Source organism: Nymphalis io, chromosome 11 (assembly GCF_905147045.1).
Source record: "Nymphalis io chromosome 11, ilAglIoxx1.1, whole genome shotgun sequence".
Classification (NCBI taxonomy): Eukaryota; Metazoa; Arthropoda; class Insecta; order Lepidoptera; family Nymphalidae; genus Nymphalis; species Nymphalis io.
The window spans coordinates 11,819,163-11,846,415 of NC_065898.1; the positions used below are offsets into that span (position 1 = coordinate 11,819,163).

At 31.3% G+C, this 27,253-nt stretch overlaps 2 protein-coding genes across 4 annotated transcripts in view; one reads left to right on the forward strand and one right to left on the reverse strand.

The window, feature by feature from the left end:
* LOC126771728 (uncharacterized) overlaps positions 1–27,253 on the reverse strand; it is a 159,172-nt gene that overhangs the window by 105,750 nt on the left and 26,169 nt on the right. For all 3 annotated transcript variants that reach the window (XM_050491779.1, XM_050491780.1, XM_050491781.1), the window contains exon 2: positions 18,811–19,027. In XM_050491779.1, coding sequence (XP_050347736.1) covers positions 18,811–18,876 — 66 coding nt within the window. In that variant the 5' untranslated portion in view covers positions 18,877–19,027. The remainder of the gene's footprint in view (positions 1–18,810; positions 19,028–27,253) is intronic.
* Positions 3,184–6,058, forward strand: LOC126771781 (uncharacterized). The gene is made up of 2 exons (XM_050491877.1): positions 3,184–3,411; positions 5,459–6,058. The coding sequence occupies exons 1-2, from the start codon at positions 3,231–3,233 to the stop codon at positions 5,986–5,988; spliced, it is 711 nt and encodes a 236-aa protein (XP_050347834.1). The 5' UTR covers positions 3,184–3,230; the 3' UTR covers positions 5,989–6,058.

The following is a 27,253-nucleotide window of genomic DNA, read 5'->3' on the forward strand; positions in this document are numbered from 1 at the left end:
AAAATGATTTGTTAAAATGGTTACTATATACGCAAACTAAAAGATACATGCTGTGTATTATTGTTTAATATTCATCATAGTTCTCTTAATCGAAAGAAAAAATAATTTATGTATTGGAAACTGCCGCATATCGCCTATGTATGCCATAAAACGATATACTATAATAATATAAAAGTTTCATATAAATTGGATTAGATCGATATACAGGCAAAATTTTATGCGACACATTCTCGGTAAATCCTTAATTTGAACCAGCAACTTTGATTACTTTTTTATATAGAATAGGACGGCGGACGAGCATATGGGCCACTTGATAGTAAGTGGTCACCAAACGCCCTTAGACATTGGCATTGTAAGAAATGTCAACCATCGCTTACATAGCCAATGCGCCACCAACCTTGGGAGCTAAGATTTTATGTCCCTTGTGTCTGTAATTACACTGGCTCACTCACCCTTCAAACTGGAACACAAGAATATCAAGTACTGCTGTTTTGCGGTTGAATATCTGATGAGTGGGTGGTACCTACCCAGACGAGCACGCACAAAGCCCTACCACCAGTTAGATTTTTACGATTAGAAAGTTAAGATCACCACTGGGCCTACTCAGTAACATCGTGTAACATTAAAACTAGTACGTAACAGAAGTAGAATTATACAAACATATATATAAGTCAAATACTAAACGGATACCGCTCTGGGAAATCGTTTTATACATAATTCCTCAAGCTAATGTTTTAGTATTGACGCAATAGAATTACCGTAAAACAGAATCGAGCTGTACAACACATTGCATTATGCATTCAATGATGTCATTACCTTATAAATGTTCAAACAATAGAAGGGTAGGGTTTAAATAGCATCTTAAATATTAATATGATAAATACGAAAGTGAGTTTGTTTATTTTAATAATAATATATAATAATATCCTGGGACATTATTCACATACGGTCATCTGATCCCAAAGTAAGCAGAGCTTGTACTATGGAAACGAGACAACTGATATATTACATATACTACTTTTCTTTTGTAAATACATACTTATATAGTATATTGTTTATTTGTTGGTTTATTTAAATCTAACTACTCGATCATGAAATTTGTCATACACGTTATTAGAGGTAGAAAAAAGGACACAGGGTACCTTTCTCCACACTATATGCAGATGGAAAGTATTAAGGGTGAACCTTCTCCTCAAAAATACGAGTAGGCCTTGGCCAGCAGTAGCACATTTACAGGCTGTTACGGGTTACGGAAGCTACTGTTACAGTATTAAATGTTTCATTTGATACACAGCTACCACTGGTATTTATATATAACTTGATATATGAAAATAAGGCTTTTAATGACTTATATATAGACGATGTACAGCATCTGTTGGGTCTAGATGTATGAAACTTTGCTATTTTGTTAATACACACGTTAATATTGTAGGTACAATTAGATAATTAGGATTATACTTTAAGGGTGAAACGGTTATTTAGCTCTTGATTCGATATATTAGTTATTTGATATTCTTGATTTGTGAATTGTGACGTATTAAAGGTATATGAATTCTGTCTCAAGATTGTTGTTATTTATATTATATATTATCTTCATCTTCATAAATAAAAATGGATGTTTGTGTGTTAGTTCTCTATGCGTTCCTAAACCTAAGGGGTATAAACGTTGATTAGTATTTTTACGATGCCAATGTGACCAATGGGCGGTGATGACTTACCATCAGGTGGTCCATTTGCCCGCCTACGTATGATATAAAAAAATATAGTTTTTTTGATCGTTTGTCTCATTTTAATAACATCTAATTAGACGTAGATGAACGCGGTAATAAATACCGGCATGTTTATAAATATTAATTTCCTTGTCTATCTGTTTGTCAACTCTGTAGCCGCGTGAAGAATTTAATAACGTGTAGAAAATATCCGACCAGCAATTAGTTTCTACAATACGAACGAATGAATATGTTGATAATATTAAGATATTTTCTTAAGATGGAATGGAATCTGTATCATTAATCTAAACATGTTCGTGTAATAAGAATACCATATTAGGAGATATATTAAAATGAATAGATATGTATATAAAAGGATATTGTTAGGCGATTGAAAAAGCGAACAATATAAAAACATGCAAAGGCGAAATGAACCAGCGGTTCGAAACTGTGAATCTTAATCGTATTTTTTTTATCGAATTTTTAGGCCAATAGACTAGAATAAAGAAACACATTAACTATCCTTTACATCGCAAATGTGCCACCAACCTTGGGAATACTTTTGTTTGGTAGCTATTAAAGAGCTTAAATGTTATCAAATATAAAAATTGTAAACAAATTCGATGCATGCAATTACATGTTTTCAATAATGATTATGGCCGAACACAGTACAGATAAATATGTAACCATTTTAACATTGCTTTTTTTAAATTTAAATAGTAAATTAATGTTTGTTGGACAAATCGTTGAAATAAAAATATCGATACACACTTCACAATGTAGGTCATTATGATTTAACAAGTGGGGTTTTAACAGAAACATGGCGCCTATTTTGTTTATAAACTTAAGTATCTATATAGATAAAGCGGGTTATTATTTCTACCATACTTGTTATAATTATAATGAGGTAAGTTATGTTTATATATTTGTTGATATTGCTCGGACTCACTCGATACATGATAATCTAATTTTGACGAAACTTTAACATAATGATGGGTTATATAGTAAAATATCCAACAATGACAGATAATTAAAAAAAGGCAAATAACAGCCAATGTCACACAGTGTGAAAATGGCATCTCTGAGGAAAAGGTTTGGAGTGTATTCCAACACGCTACTCTAAAGCGGGTGGTGCATATGAGAAACATTGACGTTGAAACGTTTATTATAATATTTAAAAAAAACTGCACGTTAATACTCGTCGCAAAGCAACATTGTGTTACCAATCGCTCGCACGTTCGTACCTATGCAATTTAATTGATTATAATGGCTGTTTTTTTATGTTAAACTTTAAACAAACATACATAATTAATTTCGTCATTAATAAATTGATTAAAATAACTTCCAGTATTTGCATAGCGGTTGAACCAATAAAAACGGATGATGGAACGAATACTATCGATAATGCAGCGCGATACTTGCGCGACGAGTGACGCCACAGTTCTGCCGCCATGACGCTTAGTTGCCCAGTGTGTGCCACATAGAACGCACGTCATTTCGTGATCGAAAAATACATTGAAAATGTTCGACATAGATCCTGAAAAGTTGATCAAAGCAATAAAAACGCGTCCAGCACTTTATAACAAGAATGACAAATTGTACCACAGCCATAGAAAGCACAAAGAGAAGATATGGCGCGAAATATGCGAGGAGATGCACGGGAATTGGAGTCAATTGAGCCAACTGCATAAGATTGAATATGGTATGTAAGCTAAGCATTCATGACGTACGAACGATTGTGCTAAAATATAATGGACTCTATCTGAATGGAATAAAGTTCTATTTGAGAAATTAATTCGTAGTTGATAAGTTATTTAGTAGTATAGGACATAATATTGAAAAATAGATAACAATTAACTGCTAGTGCTCACAGTATGAATCTACGTAAGCGTATGTTTGTACTTTGATATGATCGAGATACCGAGAATGATATGCATACTTATGAAAACCGGTAACATATCTAGGCTTCGTTTTGTTTTAACAAAGATGCATTGAATGCTATACTTGATTGGCCGACGTCTATAAAAGGATAACTTTGAAAAATATGAGCATAGTTTACATTCCAAATAAGTCTAGACTAGTTTTTAGATTAAAAAGTTACAACTATTTATCGTTTACCGTTCATTTTGAATATTATTATTTTGATATAGTTGTTAACTTAACTTTTAACTTCTGGCTATTTCACTCACGTATGCACCGTCAGCGATATATTGCTCTTGCAAATATAATTATGGTATTTTGAAATTAAATTCAAATAAAAAATAACACATAAATAGTAACCTCAACACATAATCACCACACACTCAAGATATAAAATATTTAAAAAAATATACAAAAAAGGAATCATAAACTTAATTGTATAAATAATATTATCAATCATTTAAACAATAATTTCTATAAAAAATATATTTACAAAATGCAAGTCATTAATTTTAGCGATAAATACATATTACATTCAAACGTAATAGCTTGATGCATTCTTTGGCAATTAGACACACACCACAAGTATTTAATCTGCCTTCCTTTCTAGCGATAACAACAGAGCAGAGCAAGTCTTACCACTGTCCGTGTCGAGGACATATTGGGTAAAAATCACATGTTACCTCCCAGAGCCCGGTAAAAAGAATTCAAACAATGTCTAACAAGCAATCTCACTGTTGTTGAATTTCTTCAAGCACCAAAGAGTTTCTTATGACGATCTTCCTTTATCCAATGATCATCTTACAATAGTTCAATCAACGCTCGATAATTAAGGCGTTGTATATAACTTAATACTAAAACTATAAAAAAAGGAATTTTAAAAGTTAAGTATCTAACTTGGTCGCTCAGGCCGGACACATATATTTTACACCATATTTAAACTGGCAGGTTCACTTTTGACCTCTCAGCACATGGACACATAAAAAATCCATGCAAGCTTAATTCGATTCGATATAATAATACTTCTAGCGTCTGTGAAACCGCATAAGGTAATTGAAGATTACAGGAAATGAATAAATAATGTAATGATATGAGATCAAGACTTGTTAATGATATCTGTATTTATTAAAGATTATAAATTTTATCGTTTACATTAAATTTAATTCAAAACACTATAATCTCTTTAATTTATTATTGGGCGTGGGGATATAATGGTCATATGGACATCGCATTAATTCGTTCTCTAACATTTATACAATATTTCATGTTAATCTGATGTTGAATATACATAATTAGGCTCTAATGAGTAGATTTATTAGCCATAGAAATGACGTTCAAGTTTTCGTAACAATTAGTTTCAATTAGAAAAACAGTAAAGTAACTGCTCGTAAATATCCCGCTGCTTAGTCGAGGCCTCTTCTCCTCTAAAGTTTTTGGAGTTTATTCCACAACGATTCTATAGCGTAGGTTGATGGATACGTTTGAAATAATTTCATACAACACATGCAGGTTTCATTAGAACGATTTTCCTTCACCAACATATACAAGATATATTAATAATATGTAATGAAAATAATATTAAATGGCTCGGTGTTGCCGGCTCGGATTTGATGCGGTTCTTATTTTCCAAACGTTCACACTATAATACTAACATCACATAAATATGAAATAAAATGCAATGCTATTATAAAAAATATATATAATATTTTATACGTAAGTTAAATCTCTTTGTATGTAATGGAAAATTTTCTAACTTTACAATACATTTGGACTTAAGTCGGAAACTTTAGGAAACTGGCTCCAAAGTAAAATCTGTTTTAAAATTTCAGTCCGAGAAATCCAGAAACGTTGGAAGAGCTTGCGGACTTGTTTCACAAGGGAGCTGGCGTTACAAAAGAAGGAAAACATAAAACGGGAGTCCGACCAACACGTGAAAAGAAGGAAGAGGTATGAATATTTCAACAATTTATTATTTCTTATGGATTCAACAGATGGCATTGAAGAAGTTAGAGATAGTGACGACTCAGCGGATCCTTTAGATAATAGCTACCAGTCGGAAGAAATGATTTATGATTATAACGAATCGTCGAGTGACCTTAAAAACATTCAAAGAATGAAAATCGAGAATCCACCAGAACAGCAGTATCATCCAACGCAAATAGTCTACGAAAGAAGCAATACTTTAGAAGAAAAAATAATAGATATGTTGAAGGATATAAAGAAAGATGAAGACGATGAAGACAGGCAGTTCATGTTGTCTTTGGTACCAAGTTTAAGGAAGCTCAATGCGAAACAGAAATTGACTGCGAGGATCGAAATGCTAAAAGTATTGCAAAGTGTAACGTTCCAGCAAGATTAGATAGAATTTGTGATAATTGAGGTTAAATTAAGATTGAATTATATCATAGATTTAAGAATGTTATATTGTAAGAAGAAAGCGATTGTAAAAATTATATATATAAATATTTTGGTTAAAATTTTGACGTGTTTTTTTTTAGCAATGACACCATTCTTTCAATTTTAGAGATGATGAAGATAAATCGATTGATAAAAGTGAAAAGCAATCTCGAGAGTCTTGCTTTAGTATTATTTTAAGATAAAAATCTGTGACGAAAACAAGATCATGAATTATATTGTCTGAAAATATTCTACAAAATTCCATTTTACTATTTTGTAATTTTAACCCCAAAAAATAATAATTATATAAAGTAAATGAGATAAAAATACTTCCAATAAGAGCATAAATACTGAAGGAATGTATTAAGCGATCGTTCGAGAACATTGTGAAATGGTCGGAACTTTAATTAAAACATACCACGTACTTACAATTATTATTAGATACGACATTTTCTCGAAGGAAGAAAAGTCGGTTTTGTGTATTAAAAAAATAAACTACATACTAATATTACAAAGAGAAAAGATTTAATTTTTTGTTGGTAATAGATAACTATTAAACCTTTAATGAATATCAGCGAGTAACATAGGCTATATTTTATTTTTAAAATTAATTAAAAACGAAAAATACAATAATGCAACCCAAGGTATTGAAAATTTTGATTGGTTATATGATATAAGTTACAAAAATCATTTAGAATACTTGGATAACAGAGAAAAAAGGTTTTATAACGGCGTATGACGAACTCTTTGGGTAGTCAAAACCAATCTAAATTCAACGTACACGCGAACACAGTCACGGGCAAATATAACTTCTCAAACATTCTCTTTTATTCTTTAGTTACAGAAGCGTCGCGTGTCTCGCGCGCCTCTACAATTCACTGCGGACATTGTTACGTATTTGTTTTGCCATTGCAAATAGATTTAGCATTTACTGTTCAAAGAAAATCTAAATTTGTATTTGGGCATCGAGAAATGGAGATGCTTTAGCGGTTTTGAATATGAGTAGCGTCTGATGATTCATTAATTCTGACATGAATTTATATTTCAGCTCACATGAAATAAATATAATTTGAATCAAATAAATGTTTACATATTTGTAAAGTAAGATAAAAATGAACATTAAATTAATATACTATTCATTTCTGAATGGCCTTTGACAATGTTGTGAAAAACATTAACGTTTGAAGCGAATTCTGGTGTGTCATAAATGTCAATGCAGATGGGATATTGCATTTCGTTTCTGTATAAAGTCCATTCAGATTGATGAAATTTATGGGATATGGTCCAATACATGATGCCTGCAGGCAGTTTCCTGCAAAACCAGTTTTGAATTGACTATGATGTAAACTATACCAAAATTTGGGAGAGAGTTATAAATGTATAATTAAAATTAAAAGCAAGAAAGCGTTTCAGATGAATCTGGTAATAAAAATAGCGCTTAATGAAGATAACAATAGTGCATTAAATTAAGCGCTTAAGTGTCGCTTATGGGAGCATATGTCATTAGATTTTGTTAGAAGCTAATTATCTTACGTCTACTGTAAGTTCGTTTTAGGTTTACAGAATTTGTAAGAGAAAGTGCTTGGGAAAATTTGGTTCATATTGTGAAAAAATATGTTTCTTTACGATTTAATTAGCTGATCTAAAATGTAATTCGTACCACTAAGCCAAAACAAACGGGGAATATATTCAAATAATTGTTTTTTTTATTCCAAGTCGCTCTCTCAAGTTTTTGGCACTTCAGCAATAATTAGATCAAAAGATTAAAATTAAAGAAAGTAATAAAATATAATTTAAACGTAACGTTCGAAGAGTTTAGCAGCTAAATTTTACAAATGGTATTATTTTATTCCTAAATCTTTTCACACTAACACACACAAGGTAAATACTGTTTGCGGGCGCTTCAAAACTAGTTGTGACCTGTATTTATTTATATGGTTAGCATTAATTTTCATCTTCGTGGAAACCTAATACGAGTTAAGAAACACTTAGTATGAGAAATCTTTATTCGACTTCAAGGGTATAACGAATTGGACTCGAGTGTAGTAAAGAGGTTTGTTATAAGGTTTTCAATAATGTATTAATAAGATGTTATTGTTTATGTAGCTATACATAAAATGGCTTTAGAATGATAATGTTAAAAAAATGAAATGGCTTAATGGTTAAAATACGAATCTCTTGTACATTTTTTTTATCATAAAGTAAGAAACAATGTCTTTTTATATACTTACGCGAAATAAACAATTTCGAAAAAGGAGTTAAATTTAAGTATATAGAAATATATAAGATTTTATTGTTCAACTAGGACCGAGGGCCGGTGCAGTTTGCACATTTAGGGAGCTGGTTTAAAATCAGTTGAAAGTTTTCTCATATATATAAAGTTTTAGATATGTTATGAAAATTACTGATCATGAATTCAATTCTATAAAACGTCAGGCTTTTAATGTTAATAGTTGACACAGCCGTTAAGTTTTAAAATTTTATCTAGAACTTTCCAGTAACAGGTGATTATTTCGCACTGAATGCTGGTAATAGCTAGCTGTATGGCACATCTGCCACTTTCTATATATTTATACCGTTTTACAATAACGGTTGTTGTATTCTTACGTTTGTAGATCATTCTTTTTTTAATAAAATACTTTATAACTGAATGTGTTACAAGATTATCAGGAGTCTTATATAACATTAATATTAAAACTAGAGGTTCCAAATGTTTAAGTAACGTAATTACTATGCGTTTTGTTTAAGGTTAAGTTTAATATTTTTTTATTTATTTGAGCTATATTTCGGTTTGTTTTTTTTAAATGGTAGGGAACAAATATTTTAAGTTTATAGTGCCTAATTACTGGGTAACTCACCCTTCAAACCGATGAGTAATGTTTTCAGAAATTTAATGTATTGAGCTGAAACCTTGTTTATAATATACGTTTAGCATAAATTAATTTAATAAACGAATTATTATGATTTACTAAATTTAATATTAATATAATAAAAAATAAAATCAAATACTAGATAATTTCCGGCATGCGTTGTAATTCATCTTTAAACTAATAATAAAAAAAAATACGCGTGTCATTACGCGTACAATCGTACGTGGATTACAGAAACCTTTATCCAAGCACCGACAACAACTGTACAAAATTTCAATTCAATGGGATGAACGTCACGTTAACGCATTGAACACGGACAAAACAAGCATTAATTTTTATATATAAGATAAACTGTAATAAAATTTCTAAAAGGTAACAACTTCACTTGTCGGATAAAGCGAAGCGATTGCTACGCGAAATAATGTAAATATGATATTACCAAATCAGAGCAACCAGGCGAATTCGTTTCACAGTTAGTTAATTAGTTAATTAAAAGTGGTTGGTAGATACTTTCCTTTCACGCCGAAGGTTTTGGGTTCGATTCCCACCCAGGACAGATATTTGTGTGCATGAACATGGCTGTTAGTCCTGAGTCTGGGTGTAATTATCTATATAATTATGTATTTACAAAAGAAAAGTAGTATATGTAGTGTATCAGTTGTCTGGTTACCATAGCACAAGCTCTGCTTAATTTGGGATCAGATGATGTCGTGTGATAATAATTTCCCAGGATATTATTTTTATTAATTTCAAAATGACAATAAGTAATAAACATACAAATTATTTATCTAAGAATCTCATATCCCCAAATTATAACATCCAGATATTATGTTTTATATTTCACACTAGTTTCTGCCAACGTGTTCTTTTTGCATTATAATATTAGTAAGAATTGTTTGTACGTGTTATTTGCGTTATTTGTTCAAATAACGCAAATAGAAATAACAACTCTTCTAAACAAAGTATTTACCATATCGTAATTAACTACAATTACATAACGAAAAGATAATCTAAACAAAAGTATGAGGACATTTAACCCTCATCTAAAATTAATTTTATTTATTATAGAATAGCTAACATAACAGCGTATAAAACAATATAAACAATTGCAAGGAACACGTTTAAAACAGTTGACATATTTACAGCTAACAATGACATGTATAGACAGTTAAACTGAACATTTCAAATGAAAAAAAATGCGTATTGGGGTATGAAGTTTCTAAGGACTGCCCAAGATCGGGTTGGTTGGCGTTCTATGGTTCTTTCGTCCAGCAGTGGACGGTATTATGATGTAAAAAAAATGTTTCTAAGAACAATTTAACATGTCCTCCTCAATGTCCTCCTACTTTTGTCTAGATTATCTTTTCGTTATGTACTCTTAGTTAGTTACGTTACAAATTAATAGTTTCATACTAGTTGCAAGCAATCGTCATTTGTATCTATCAAGTCATTTAATATGGATAGTAATATGTCACACATTGTCGACAAAGTATTACAATTTTATAAGCTTGCATTCTGAATGTCGCACATTGGCTTAATATAATTTTATTACTATTATATCGTTGACTGTACAGTGAATTTCTACTTGATGGCACTGAATAGAATACAAATTATACCGCTTTTCGCAATCGCCTCGCTCGTTAGCGGTAATGTGTACAATCATTTTATATATGGATGAACCATCATAAATATTATTGATAGTTTAAACGAAGGTTACCTTTTACTGTACATCTACTTATAATCGGATTATCATTCATAGCTCATTGGAAATTTATGTTACGATAAATAAATAACGTTCGTTTATAGTTAACCATTTCTGTTTTATGAAATAGCTAATATAATAATATTTTATTAAATGGTACAAATAATAGTTAATATTTTTTATTATTATATTTAAAATAAGTTTATAGTTATTGTAGAGATAAAAGGTTTGGTTGGATCAAGATTGAACTTGCGACCTATAATCGCTATAACAGCTGTAAATTATTTATTGATTTCACTTATTTTATTATTTTAATCTTAAAAAAATTAAAACATTATTATTAGCAATAACGTCAAGTACATTGATAACGTACATATTATATTAACTGTTCCCGCAGTTTCACACGCGTATAACTTAAATAAATCACTAAGAGCAGACTTATAATATTTCAGTATATACAACATTTTTAGTTTTATTTTCGTGGGATATTAATATTTATTGGTTTTCGCCGCACCCGGAAATAGATAGGGCAACATACAATTGGCTATGAGAAAAACAGCATCATTCAGCATGATGTCTGATGTATATGTCCATATGCTTATTATGTATGCTTTATTTATTATATAGTGACTGCATGATACCTTCACAGGAAATTGTGTCCTTTTAAAATTGAAAGGTAAATCTGTGTATTTAAAAAATAAGTACTTATTATCAAGTAACCGACTAAGTATAAATTAAACAAAACAAACAAATTAAATTATGATACGATGAGATATTGCAAAAACATATAGAAACGCAGTTCGCTGAACACAACCGTTCCGTAGGGAGCCGACCACGGGCCTGAGCCACGCGGCCAGCTACCTCGCAGAGCAAACCGACCCTGGTATCCCTACCCCGCACACAAGAAAGCCCGCCGTGCACTTGATCATTATTTTACTAACTTTTTTAACTGTGATATCTCCTAAGATATTCATTGAAGTCAAATGATGTAAGGACATTTTTTTTAAATTAAATACTCGTGTTGAATAACGCATTTATTTAGATTAGAATTAATACCATGTTTATGAAAACGACTTCGCAAATAAAGCATTATTTTCGAAAAAAATTAATTACCATAAAAAAAGATCAACCTTCAAAGAAAAACATATGCTATTGCGGTGTTTTTTTTTCAGAGGAATAATTCCGTAATAAATGATAATTGCGTAACTTTAACCGTTTACGCAGCTCACGCAACTGAAACTCAGTGTCAATTTTCCCGTTTTTGCAACATTGTTCATTGATGCTCCGCTCTTATTGGACGTAGCGTGATGTTATAGCCTAAACCCTTCTTCTATAAATGTAGCTCTTGAGATTAGCGGAATCAAACAAACAATCTCTTCCGCTTTATATATTAGTAAGTATAGAAGTATAGATATAGAAAAAAAAACAAGATTTATTATATTATATTTATTTTAAATAGTTATCAATTATAATTAATCAATTATAAAAATAAAAAAACTCGAAACAACTTATGCATACATATTTTTTTAAACAAATTTTATATTCATGAAATAAATTACAATTCACAAATCGAGATAAAATTATTTTAAATTTACATAAATATAGATAATTCATGAGGTGTAAATAATTAATAAACATACTTTAGAATCATAAAAAAATTGAATCGCTCACGCTAGCAAAGTAAAGAATTCAAAACGATACGCGTTAAGTAAATTGGAAAACCACAGAAGCAGTTAAATAAACCTAAATATGAATGTTATATCAACATGACATTGAAACGAAAACCCCAATGGGACAAAAATCACACAAACGATACGAATAATGAACCAACCTTTGCTTACCGACTGTAATTAAGCTACGAAATTTCATGTTGCTCAATTTTTATTGATTAGAAAACACTGGTACCAAGTTTCTTTGTTTGAATAAAAAGTTTATCGTTGAATTATTTTGAAATTGTTTTTATGTAGAATTTATTTATGATGAAATTTATATGTATGTTTATATATTTTTTGTTTAATTACACCGACTGTTCAGGCTTTGGTGATTGTGTGTGTTGCGTACTCTATGGTCTACAGACTAAATGCACGCAACCGTGTCCAAAGTCAGGCCATTGGTCATCGCTCTGGAACCGCAAAGTTATTTGCGATTGTCCGCTTCAAGTGCTCTTAATCTCTCCAAGAGGAGACGTCTATTTTTTTATTAACGCAGGAAAATGCTTTATTACATCCTTCAAACCGTAATCTTGTGAGTGGGAATTTACATCTATCGTTACATTTTCCCATTTTGGTATGTAAGAGTTAGCGTGCGCATAACAGGACATCCCGAAATAAATATATATAAGATTGATGTCCGTTAGATATAATTATTACGTAACAGTATACAACGCTTAGATATATAATGTTTTCGTTTTACATTTACTCTATATACGACCTCAACTGTTGACAATAAAAAACCTAATTTGTCACATGAAATATTCATTCATTCCCAAAATCAATCGTTTCATTCTTATAATTCACTTAAGATTTAATATTGTGTCAGATTTTGACAACAAAAACGTATAGTTATTATATTATTACTTTCGATGATCGATAAATAAATAAATAGAGTTCGCGATTAAAAAAATAATAATATTATTATGTGCGCAAATCATGTGTTTAAGGATTTGCGAATTCTGGACATGGCGCATTTCATCTTGTGCGATTGCGTTGACGTGCATAACAATTGGATTTATATTTGGACCATTCCATACAATCATGTACTTCACAGGTGTGTCTTTTGTAAAAGTAATAGTAAGATACTGTAAATGTACCGCTGCTTGGCGTCCCTCCTCACATAAGAACAGGCGTATTGGAGATGTAAGGAGCGGTTCATATTTCTTACAGCATCAATGGCTATAAGTCATGGTGGCCACTGACCCTCTCGTGATAAATTTGCCTACCGATTTAATAGAAAAAAATCCAAGCCCGGTTAGAAATATATGTGGAAATTTTGGTCACGCCACACACGTTATTTCAAGACATTTGGAAGGGTTATCTATATTGAAATAGTGAAATAATATAGAGAATGCCGTAAGGCCGTTATGCCACGCATCAATCATTCTCTACACGTAAATATTTGTAGTAAATGGTGAAATTATCACATATTGTGATTCAGTCGGTTGCGGTTAAATTACCGTTGAATACTTTAAAATTACCATGGCAGGTATCCATGGTATTTTTTCGAATATCGAACACGTTTTCAAGGACGATACTATTGCCTGTATAATATTTTATAATATTTTAGATATTTTTTATGAAATTTATATTTAATCGTAAACTTACGCATTATATATCTACTCAAACAGTCTATGAATGTTATATAATACAAACGATAATATTCCCATTTTTTAAGAAATTCCAGAAATGTCCAGACTGCTCCAGAAAGAAACAAACTTGGCAGTGTTCCTGTGGTTCTTGGCGGGTCTGATGTGGATCATTTGTTTATCAAATCTCTTCCTGTTTTTCGCTTGTTTAAATAAAAATGTTAAACTTATAAATATATACATAATATTAACGATCATACAATTGATAGCATCGTTTATTTTCTGTTTAAGATATCTTATATATTGCACGATGATTGATACGTTTTGCTTCGGCCATTCAAATCGCAAGGAGAACGATATAGGCGCGGCGGTAGGCGTGATGCTAGCTAACTTATGTTACATCGTAGCTTGGATTGTTGTTATATTTGTTGTATGTAACTATAAATTGACTTTGCAATAAATCAATTTCTATCTCATGATTTTTTTACCATTTTTTTTCTATAAAATAACGGTAAAGCTTGATTAAAACCTTGTTTAACTATAATGGTAGGCTACGATGATTGAGTGTTCGTTAATACAACTATTTTGATGAGTTTTTTGTATGCTCGTCTTTACATTGAATGTCGGTGATAGTTTTTGTATCCTTAGTAATATTATAAAAGCAAAAGTGAGTTTGCTCGTTACACTTTCAAGTCTTAACTACTCAACTGAACTATGAAATTTTGTATACATGTTGTCAGGGATACAGAAAAGGACACTGACCTCACACCTCCTCATTACACGCGGGCGAGTCCGCGGCAACTACTATTTTATAAGTATCTAAATTTTAGTGCTAAGATAAGCCCAATGTCCCAGATTTAAAACAGAGCAAGAACAACTAAAATTTCACGTGCTTAATTCGTTTTTCGTTCAGTGGTGAAGGAAAACTTCTCGAGGAAACATGCATGTGAAGGTTGAATCTCTGTTCATGTAACAGGTGGCATGGTGGTATAAGCTTTTTCTTCAAAAGGAGCTTTTGCTAGGTCAAGGGAAAAATACGAGATGTTATTTTATATCTATATTCTAACTTTTAACTTATATACGCTTCATATGAATGTTTGATTCAATAATTATGTCAATATAAGTTTAAATAAATTCAATAGAGTTTTTTATAATTATTGTGTTAACAAGCAGGCAGTAGAAAACAAATCGACTGTCAAAAGCAAATCACTAAAACATTTTATTAAAATGTTTTAAAGAAATAATTTTAATAGATTACGATAATAATTAAACATATAAAAATCACTTATGCAAATATAAATAAGTAATGAATTTCAAACAAACTTTGCTTGACATGCAGTTGATACGTGCTGAGCCTACAAAGCATTCATAGAATTGATTTTCTTCGAATTCAATTTTAACTTGTCTGTGTGTGGGCTTATATGATTTATTTCTTTATACTGTAAATAACTTTCTTAAGGAGCATTTTCTCATAATAATCTTCTACAGTATGTATTAGAATTCGTGAAAAAATATGATGTTCCAAAAAAATATTACGTCGGTTTTACTTTACGCCAAATACAATCAAAGATGTATTGGTATTCTTTCGTCTATAAGGTCGGGGTTTAGGGAACAAAACGGATTGTGTTTTTTGTTTAGTAATTCTTAGTAACAGCTTAAGAGTTATGGAATTAGCAGTGGTACACAAGCATCTAGCGTCTTATTGTGTGGGTGATAAAATAAAACTTTAAATTTTAAGCATATGGGCCACCTGCTGGTAAGTGGTCAACAACGCCCATACACATTGGCAATAAAAGAAATGTTAACCATTGCTTACATTGCCAATGCGCTACCAACCTTGAGAACTAAGATGTTATGTCCCTTGTGCCTGTAATTACACTGGCTCACTCACACTTCAAACCGGAACACAACTATACCAAGTACTGCTGTTTTGTGGTAAAATATCTGAGGATAGGGTGGTACCTACCTAGATACGCTTGCACAAACCCTTACCACCAGTGAATATACCCAAAAGACCAACGAAGTATAGATTTAGTAAGATAATGGTAGTGAATACTTTACTTATCCCTTGTCAAAAATCTACTAAAAATACCACAAACCTAAGAAGAACTAGACAGCATAAGGTGAACGCTTGGAGAGGAAAATGGGAATATTTGTAATGACTTGAAAGTATTTTGACCCACGGGATTCATAATGTTTGATGAGTTAACACGAAAATCTTACACAAGGGACGGCGCTAAAAGTTTTTACATTATATGCTTTCTGCGTCGACATTTTCATAACATTTTATAATGTTTACACTTTTTTTATAATATATATAAATACAGTTATATGTGGGAGACAGTAGCCCAAACTAGGTTGCCCTGTGCTAAGGATCTCCTGGCTCCCCCTCTTGAGTAAGGAAAACAGGAGAAACACTAAAGCTTTTACAATACATTATCTAGTAATAATGATGAATATGTCCAATTTATGTTATTAATGTTGACTTCTATGTAGCTTAAATATATGAACTTATATTAGGGAACATGACTCGATTACCCCTTGCTTCTCTTACATATATATCGATATGTTATATAATCTATAATCGGATCTAAATTCAATTAAATATTCACTTAGATGACAACTAATATATCATTAAATTAATCCTAAATAGCACAATGGTATACATTACACTTTACGATTTACGATTAGTACGAGTAAAGTCAAAAAGTCAATCCCCGTTTAAGGCAGTCTTGTATCATCGACCGTGCTAAACGGTTATTTGAAAAGAAAATTGAAACCTTTTTTTTATAGAAAGAAAGAAAACTTTTCCCAGTTAGAAAGGCTTAGGTTTGAAGTATGCTAGTTAAATTACAGTCTAACCGAAACAAAATTAAAAAACAAACATGCACTCTATTAATTACATCAGTAGATAAAAGAGCATTAAAAACACATGTTAGTACATTAATATGCCTGTCACAATGTATATTGTTAATTCCGGGCGCCTAGTCATAGCACAGTATATTGATGATATCTATGCTAACCGTCTGATTCATGTATTTCCTTTCGATTAACAAAGGGCCCATAAATAGAATAACCATTCTTATCACCTTGATATAAAGGTGATATTGATATGTTTGGTTTTGTTAGTTTAATTCGAAGAAACGGCTACTGTTTTGGCGGTATGTTTGGTTTTAATTCCTGGTATAAGATGCTTATGGTTACTTTTGGGTATTGATAATGTTTTAAATTTTTTTAATAAATTCTTAAGCTATGACATTAGTACGTCACGTCAGGTGACCCATATTATATTATTATGGTAGATGCGGTCGGCGCGTGGTCGATACTATTTACGAATAAAAAAAAAACAAATATCTAGCTCGGCAGCCATTTATTATATATTCCTCCATATTAACAACTCTTTTTGCCGCCCTTTTAAAAAACCACGTTGCCAACTTTAAAATGTTAAAAAGACAGTTACCACTAACAGAGAAATATAACGTCATACTTATTTATAAATTATAACAAAATCAATGAAACATGAGAAAACAAAATAACATAAATATATACTATTAATCTGAAATGTTTATCAAACCCTTTAATCACTAATTGCAGGTAGTTTAGATATGATTTGTTAGAATGTGTTTGTATTTTAGATGCTTACTTAATTGCTTCTTTTTTTTATATTCGCCGGGAGGGCAAATGACTACTCCACCTGATGGTATGGTAGTAGAGTCCAAACGCGACGACGGCCAGTACAGACGGGAAAAACGTTCTGCACTAGCCGCCTTCGCCTCGCCGGCCCGCAAGATGCCTCTTCACGCCTCTTCGTTGCTCTATTGACTATAATTGCTTTAAAACTCATATCGGACGTTAGAGGTAAATTTTTTCAAATTATACTAACAGCAACTATGTGATCTTGTAGTTTCCTGTCTATTTAAACTTACACAAATGAAAAGCTAGGTACAGTTTGATAATATAAAATGGTAGACTTGAATGATAGTGTAGTAAAACAACTCTTCCCTCCCGATTTCAAGGGAGTCCTAAGCCGAGGTCCAGCCTCACAGGAGGCACCCTTAGGACGCCCGTCTCTCTTGAGCCCAGTGTGGCTCCCAACATCCGGCTGAGTTCAACTCGCCCATCCCGCCCGGTGACGCTGTAGAGGCCAGTAAGGCCAACAGTACTAGACATTCCGAAAAAAAAAAATAAAGGTGCTAGTAGTGAGTTCTACCAATAAAGGACTATTAGAATCTTATCTTGGTTTGCCATCTGTTTGTACGCCATTGTTAGCAAATTAGACACGAATCGTATAATTGAATAAATTTAATAAGCAACAGCACATTGAAATGGAACACTAAATTGCAAAATAGACTTTATTACGGTAACATTACGTAATAAAATCGAAAAAAAAGCATTTAAATTTATTGCACGTAGCTTTCAGTTAGAATAACTATGTGGGCGTTATGGAATATACTACATACATATATATCTTATCTCAAATTGACATATTTCTGAATATCGATAACGTATCAAGTGATAGGTAAATATGTTTATCATTGTTTGAAGATACGTGCGATCAATATTCGTACCTAAATTGATAGGATTACAGTAGTTTTTCAAATTTATCTTGCGATTCTTATGTAGGTATCTATGTTTTAAGGTGTACAAAGGGGAGATACGGTGACATTGCTTTGGAATATATGTTTTAATACCAATAATTGGAATAAGAGTAATGCGGTGTAATTTAATAAAACTTTTATTGAAGCATCATTTGCTAAATGATAAAGTAATTGCCTGTATGTTTCAGTCTTAGTGTCTATCTTGACACATGGCACATTCTATGTTACGTTATGGAAAAAAAGACATTTGTTTTTTTATTTCCCATTTAGCAGAGACGTCACAGATAAAGAACCTCGTAATATTTAAACAAACCTTTTTTCCATCGCGAAATTTAACAGTGCCCTCTATGATGGAAGTGGCAGGACTAGAGTCCGCCATCTTGTTTTTCTGACGTCACGCGCCCCGATCACAGCGCCACAGGTGCCTCATATTGAACTAAGCAGACATAACGGACACTTCACTTTTTAACGAAAAACACTTCGATGTTCTCACTTTGTGGCTCTATTTTATTCACTTCAAAAATGTTGACCTGTAACAAAAAAAAAGTTTTTAAATCATGGTTTTATAAAATGTTGTGTTGTTTTTGCTTATTTTTAACGTTACACTTTAAATCAATAAATAGACCACACAAAAATATTACTTTTCCTGTTAAAAGTGGACTTAAGATCTTAGTATTAGTGGTTAGCCGCTACTGACGTAAGCAATTGTTAAAATTGGTTACCACTTATAATGTCTATGGCCGATAGTGATAAAATAACAACATTGAAATTAAATACAAATCGCTTGTGCGATTGGTCTTTAGTGCTTATATGGTCTTAAAGTAAGACGTAGAAAGGAATCCCAAAATAAAGTAAAACCTAATGACACATTCATGTCATCTAGTATGTGGTAAATATTTTTAAACCTATTTTATATATTAATTACAAAAAAAAAAAATTATATTTGTCACAGCACATTTTCTAAATTCATTTCAGAAAGCATATAAGTACACGCGGAGATGAAGCGAGATCGCGTCGGCATCGACGTAATAGACAATCACATCTTTATGAGGTTAAATCGTTATTCGATGGTAATGCTATTGTTTGGTGCGAAATTTCGTTGGCATCCTTGAGAATGTCGCAATAACAACGTAAGGGATAAGTATTGCTTTGTTTTAAACAACTTGTATTTAAAGTACTAGTGGCCATGGGTATTTGACTCCACTTGTTAGTACTTATATAGGTAAGTAGACAATAAATAAATTTTAAACCAATTCCACTTAATCGATTGAGCTGAAATTATAATACGATCAGATAATACGATTTATTCATTTGTTTCATTTCAATCTAATGTCTTGCCTATAGCAATTTAATCCTATTATAAATGTTAGGTTCGTACTAGGATGGACGCGATTGTGGACATTTGTTTTTGAAGAGTTATTTGTTTTTGAAGAAAAATCTTTGTTAATATTATAAATGCAAAAGTAACTCTATCTGTTTAACGCTTTCATAGCTAAATCAATAAAGCGATTTTGATGGAATTTGGTATGAAGCAAGTTTGTAGGAAATATTTTTTTATACATACGTTTTAGGAGGGAGGGTATCTCCCTCCCTCCTAAAACGCTGGCGAAGCTGCGGGCGAAAACTAGTAATTAATAACTCAAAAGATCTTTAAAAGGTCATCTTTCATAATAGTGTAGTTTCTACTGATTCAAAATTTAGACTCTACGAACTCAAAATTTTATTGCAAATATAACCAGTTATTTGCAATAAATGTTCCATATCCAGCATGAAAATCAACGAAATACGCTATCTCGATTATAGTTGAGCAATATCAGGGCAGGTCGTTAGTTTTTTATTTTATATAAAACGATTGTATTATAAAGTGTGAAAATAACTCGTGAATAACAAATGCACCTGGAAAATGTTTTCATAAAACAACGGTCTGAAATGCCGCTTCCATTTCCAGCGAATAATAAATTCGGAAACCTTCTAACGTTTACTTTCGGGTTTGAGTTTTAGTATCAAATATGCATAGCTTTTCAGGCTGAGTGACCACTTAAAGTTGTGATTTGAGTATTCAGCGGTGTATAGTATCCAATTAGTGAGATGTATGAAATAGTGAGAGGTAGGATATAGTAAAATTAGTCGTGGAAATTTTTAACTCAATTTGCATCACGTGTCTTATTTCAGACGGTCCTGAATAGGACGGCAGCTGGGATGGCCTCGTACTGACGCACTAGCGAGGAGTGTCGAGGGGGGGACGAGATCACCTTCACCCCCTGAGGGGAGCTCCGCCGAAACAAAAGCAACACAGTAAAGGAGCGATCGTAATTCGGCACGATCTAGCAGCCTCTCCGATCCGTGCCGAAGACGATCATCGCAATGGTTTTGGTATGAATTTCCCTAACCTGGTCCCCCCCCCCTAAAAGCATTCAAACTATAATATTAATATATAGCGATGTCTATCAAATGGATACTCAGCCTAACAAAGTTAAGTATAACTGTAGTTAATATGAATATAGTTTCTAGAGGCGGGGAGATGTAGTGTTTGTGCCGACTTTCAGATTAACTGAATTGAAACTTTAAGGTAGTAAGTAGTAGGTGATATATTTTTTTATTACATTTTAAACATACAAAACAATGAAAGAACTGTTTATTCTTGTTACCAATAAACTCTCAACAAATTTGATTGATAGTGAGCTTGTCACTTCAATTTTAATATTCACTCAACTCTTTTCATGATTTTTGTGTTAATTTTATGAATAATTTTACTTTTAATTTTATTATTGATATTGTTTGTACAATCCAATTTTTTATCGATTAATGTAATTTACAAAGTTCCAAGTTACAAAGACCAGCTGAAAACCGTGCTGTGTTTCGATTTAGCTTTTCTAGTGTTTGTCAATAAATAAGTTCTTTCTTTCACAATTTATTATCATTGAATGCTATTGAATTATTAATAACTAATACATTATTCAAAACACGATATAAAGAAAAAAAATAACAAAATTAATTAAAAATATTCCGTGACATTTTCGCCCTCGTCGTATTCAAATAAGTTTTTCAGTAACTTTAAACTTATTCAATTTAATCTTACTTTCAACACGAAATTTCTTATCTCCTTTGAAATTTACAATTTTATGTAATTTTGTATCAAAAGACTCAATATTTTATTGAGCTAGCTGATCCACAAGGTTTCACTCGCGTTCAGTAAATCGAGATAAATAGCTTTTGTCGAGAAGTGGGACATTTATAGTTTATTACTATTCTCTGCTTTTATGCCTTTGAGGGCTTAATGCCCTAATGTACATAACAGTAGATTATAATGGTACAGTCAGATTTAAAGATTTAGCTAATTTTTATACCATATTTATTATGATGTGATGTTTATTTTTTATAAAGAATATTCGGACGGGCAAATGGGGCCACCTGGTGCTAAGAGGACACCACAGCCGATACACGTTGGGATTGTAAGAAATATTAACTATCCCTTACATCACCAATGCACCCCCAACATTGAGAACTAAGACATTATGACCCTCGTGCCTGTAGTTACCTTGACTCACCCTTCAAACCGGAACGCAATAATAATAAGTATTGCTGTTTGGCGGTAAAATATCTGATGAGTGGGTGATGAAGAACTTGACAGAGCTATCATGAAGAGCTTGCACAAAGCTCTATCACTGAGTCAATTATATAGTCTATTTCTCAATTTTGGATTTGTCAAAAATATTATGATATACGTAATAACAGTTATATAATTTTTAAATCGAAGTGGTAGGTAAGTTATTAGAATAACATATTTTAGTTTCAAGTTAAGAGATTGAATTTCATTCATAAAATATGTTTTGTTAGTTTCATAAATAAAGTTTTATTGTAAACATATCGAAAATTTATACAGAATGTTCAATTTCTATAAGTTTCTACCGCGGTCCTAATTGTTGAAATGAGCACGGAAACGAAATGGTCTATAAAACATTTTTTTCTAATCCTCTACATAAAAGCCCCATGTGTGCCATACGTTATGGCTATTGAATATAAAGGCCCTGTATTACCCCCACGGGCGCAATAATATCGAACGATCTGGAATCCATGGATTTGTAAATATTACTGTATCGATTTTAAGATTTTTTTTATTTATACAGTGGTTATTTTTCGTCATATTTATAATCCTGTCATAAATAGTTAGTTACGGTATTTATATTCATTTTTAAAATAGATGAGTCTTTGTTGTTCTAATTTAAATTTTACTCAGCGAATACAGTTATTCTTTTTTTTATTTTATTTTTTTATAGAATAGGAAGGCGGACGAGCATATGGGCCACCTGATGGGAAGTGGTCACCAAACGCCCTTAGACATTGGCATTGTAAGAAATGTCAACCATCGCTTATACAGCCAATGCGCCACCAACCTTGGGAACTAAGATTTTATGTCCCTTGTGCCTGTAATTACACTGGCTCACTCACCCTTCAAACCGGAACACAACAATACCAAATACTGCTGGTTTGCGGTAGAATATCTGATGAGTGGGTGGTACCTACCCAGACGAGCTGGCACAAAGCTCTACCACCAGTATTAATGTAGAAAAGGCTATTTCGGTTCCTTTGATTGTTTTTGTATTAAACTTCTCCATCAAAACGTTTTAGCAATTTTCAGCAACCACTTAAAGGATTGGTCGCTAGTTAAGCTGAAGTTATAAAATCTGCATGTATGTGATTTAATCAGCGGAAAAAGAAGGCGACGGTTGACCGAGCTCGCGTGTCACACGCGTATATATTGAGAAATTAAGGAAATTATTACGTTGTTAATAAGCGATTCATTAACAATTATATGCATGTACGTTTTCATTAAAAAAAATTACTTCCTATACACACTTTGGGGTAATTTGTTTTATGAGCTACTTCTTGGATAGCTGTTGAAGCGGAGTCAGAGTTAATATTATTATTTATTTAATTTTAGGACAACCAACAAAACATAGCTAATTTTAACTATTATAAAGTTAAATTAAGCTTTGCCTCACAGGTTGGCACAACTTGCGTACAATTGAAAATTAGTAGTAAATATATATTACATTACTTAAATGATTATATATTTTATTTAAAGATTGTTTGTGATTGGGACGTTCTTGATGCTAATAAGTGAAAATAAGTTTGCTCTTAATTTGCTACATTTATGATGGAAATTGAAAGCTTAAATAAGTGATAAAAGTTGTTATTTTATTGTGTTTCATATTTGTGATAAAAGTTATTTATTTGTTAGATGTTATGATAGGTCGTTTGTTTATTTTTATAGGTCGATATTTTAGGCACATTTTAAAACAACTTACATCACTGTTACACGTACAAGGTAAAATATCCGTAATCCGTAACAGCCTGTGAATGTCCCACTGCTGGGCTAAAGGCCTCCTCTCCTCTTTTTGAGGAGAAGGTTTGGAGATTATTCCACCACGCTGCTCCAATGCGGGTTGGTAGAATTCACATGTGGCAGAATTTCAGTGAAATTAGACACATGCAGGTTTCCTCACGATGTTTTCCTTCACCGGTTCAAGTTAAAATATGCGTGGGCATAAAAAGAGAACACAAAAAAAAACAACTCACCGGTATTATATATATATATATATATAAAATGAAATATAATAATAATAATAATAATATTTATACAAACAAACAACCTTCAACCTTCGATATAAAATAAAAATAACACTCCGTATATAAAAATATTTAATGGACATCTTGTCAAGGCCCCCTAAATCCTTATTTGCGAAAACGATATTTCGTTAAAATAATTAATATCCACCCCATTTTCGATTAGCTCGGGCTGGGGTAGTGTCACGACATACAGGGGGACGTTAAAATTAATTTCCTAAGTGTTACGAAATAATTTTAATGTATAATGATTCGAGCATGTGCGTTATGAGTTATTTTTTACAAGCTTACATTAAACTTTTCTTAATTGCAAATGAATTTTTAAACAGTTTCACTTAGCGCACAGGACCATTAGTCCTGGCGACCACATAATCTAGACTTGAAAATTTCGGTTTTATCTCATCACGTAAAAAAATAAAACATTGTTTTAAAAAAAGGTTATTGTTTAATTTAACAAGATTACATAAAATGTATGAATTCGTTTTTTTTTTAAACTATGCAGAAATTATTAATGATTTTAATTATAACATTTTTAAATTTTAATAATTAATAAAATTCAAATACAACATTTCTAAAGATTAATACTAAGTTCGGGATGGTTTGCGTTCTATGGGGACTTTCGTCCAGCAGTGGAAGGCGATGAGTTAGTATAAAGAGATAAGTTAAAAAAAATAACTTTTTTTAAATAGTATAATAAATTTACATAATTCCTTTTCCTATTAGTATAAAAACTTTCATTGTTACAGTTGAATAAATTTTACTAACAAAAATATCAGATTAACTGTAATACTAATATCATCAGCTGGTAAGCATCTGCGTCTAAGAAATTCGAAATCGCTTGAAATATCCTTAACGCATAATAGCAACATTGTTAAATTCGCACCCACTAGATAACAACAAAGATCTTATTGTTGTTCATACATCTGCCAGATACAGATAGCTAGGGTTGCCATTACACAATAAGATTTTTGACTTTTAATTTGTAATAAAATGTTGTATTATCCCTTATTGTGTAAGGTTATTATTTGGGACATGTCTTCTAGTATTTAATTAATATGTGAATAATAAATTATTATATGCTAATTTAAAGTGAATAACTATGGGTACAACGGTAAGAAAATTACAACGTCAGTTGTGCGCAATTTGCTAAAATTGTTATGGATACAAAAACAATAGCAGTACGCTTGAAAAAGTCGTTCTATGCGTAACGAAAATCAATAGTTCTACAAATAATAAGCTGAGTTAATAGAAATAAAAATCTTTCTACGGTATAGCCATACCCATTTAGGAATGGGAATATAGGTATTCTACATAAAAGACCACCTTAAATAATAGAAGCTAAATATAGTAAAGTGTATATAAATATTTTAAATGTTTTATGCTATCAACTTTAATATTTGTAACAAATTGATTACGATGCGACATTGTATATGAGAGAAATCATCAATTGAACGTAAGTAGTATTTTAATGAAAATAAATTATATAGCGATAACAATCTCTATATGAATATTTAAGATTTGACAAATGAGGTTTATGTAAAAAAGAATAATAATTATAATTCTCTGGCAATTGAAATAAGTTAGTTAATAAATAGTATAAAAACAGTGTAACTACAGTGTAACAGGTTGGTGGCGCATTGGAAATAAAAGTAATGATTGGTATTTCTTAAGAAATTAAGTTATGATCAGGTGGCCCATTTGCCATATTATATATATATATGAATAAATTAATTTAAATAAAGCACAACGTTACAAAAATATGAACAAAGGGCGGTCTTATCACATATATATTCATCTCTTTCAAACAACCCGGGTTTGAAGTTAAATTAAGCAATGAGACGATGTAAAAACATTCATTTGTTTCATAAAGTAATTAATAATAACTTTTATATGTTGCTCATAAAATATGTACATTTGCATACCAACCCTATACAAGATTTCAAGCTTGTGGTCAAACACAGGACACCTGCTCAGTTTTTTTTTTCGGTCAATGCTCGAATCCACGTCTTTCCAACAAAACCGTATGACGTCATGGCCTTGAATACCTTCAAGGTAAATGGCCATAAAGTCATAATTTTTTTTTAGTAACATTTATTGTTTCCTTTTTCTTAACTTGTTCTTTACTATTTTTTTTTATATTTCTAATATTACTTTTGTTTTGTGTCATTTTTATTCTTTTATGTACGTGACAAAGAGCATGACAAAGCACATCTCAAGACGTTACCATACAACTTTCCAACTAATTGAAAAAAAAAATTAAATTTGGAACATATTTTTTTTTAAATATTTGCATAATCGTTTTTTAAAAAAAAGTGTGATTACGTTATCGCAAGGTCACATTTATTTATTAATTGCTCACCTGGAATCGTAAGATAAAACTGAAGCCTAGTTTATAATCTTAATTTTTACATAAAAGTACAAAAAAATGTACCGCAGCATCTGTTAGCCCTACCGCATCGGATCATTCCCGATGGCCAGACGTCAGTTACCACCTGCTGGTTGTCCGATTCGATTTTCGTTGTCTCTTTCACACGTATATCGTTTTCATTTTCTATTTTGTATAAACAAATAAAAATCTATTAAAGATGAAATTAAAATGGAATATGGGCAGTCAAAACATTTTATATTGCAGTATATATAACTTATGTTTAATATTATAAAAGCGAAATTTGGCTTTCACGTTATCAGGGGTGCAGATTAAAGTATTTATCATTTAATAGCCGCGGGCAGAAGCTAACTTTATATTCATACAAAACATAAAAACGTGATTGGTATAATACAATAAAATAAATATGGCACCAAAAAATAGGTAATTTGTATTCAGTTATAATGAAATCTATTTTTTATAGAATAACACATAATATATTCTTGCAAAACTGTTTGAGGAAAAAATTAAGGAAAGTGTGTCTGTATAATAACTATGTAGAATTTTTAATATTATTAGTATTTTATTAAGTTTTTATGTAAATAATTTTGTACCGCCAATCTTTTTATGAAAGCTAATTTGTTCAAAGTTTCTATTCTAATTTAGGATTTTATATAAATAACTACTTATTTTTTTATTATTATATAATTATTAATATTAATAACTACTTTAAAAAATACTTATATTATTATTAAAATGTAGA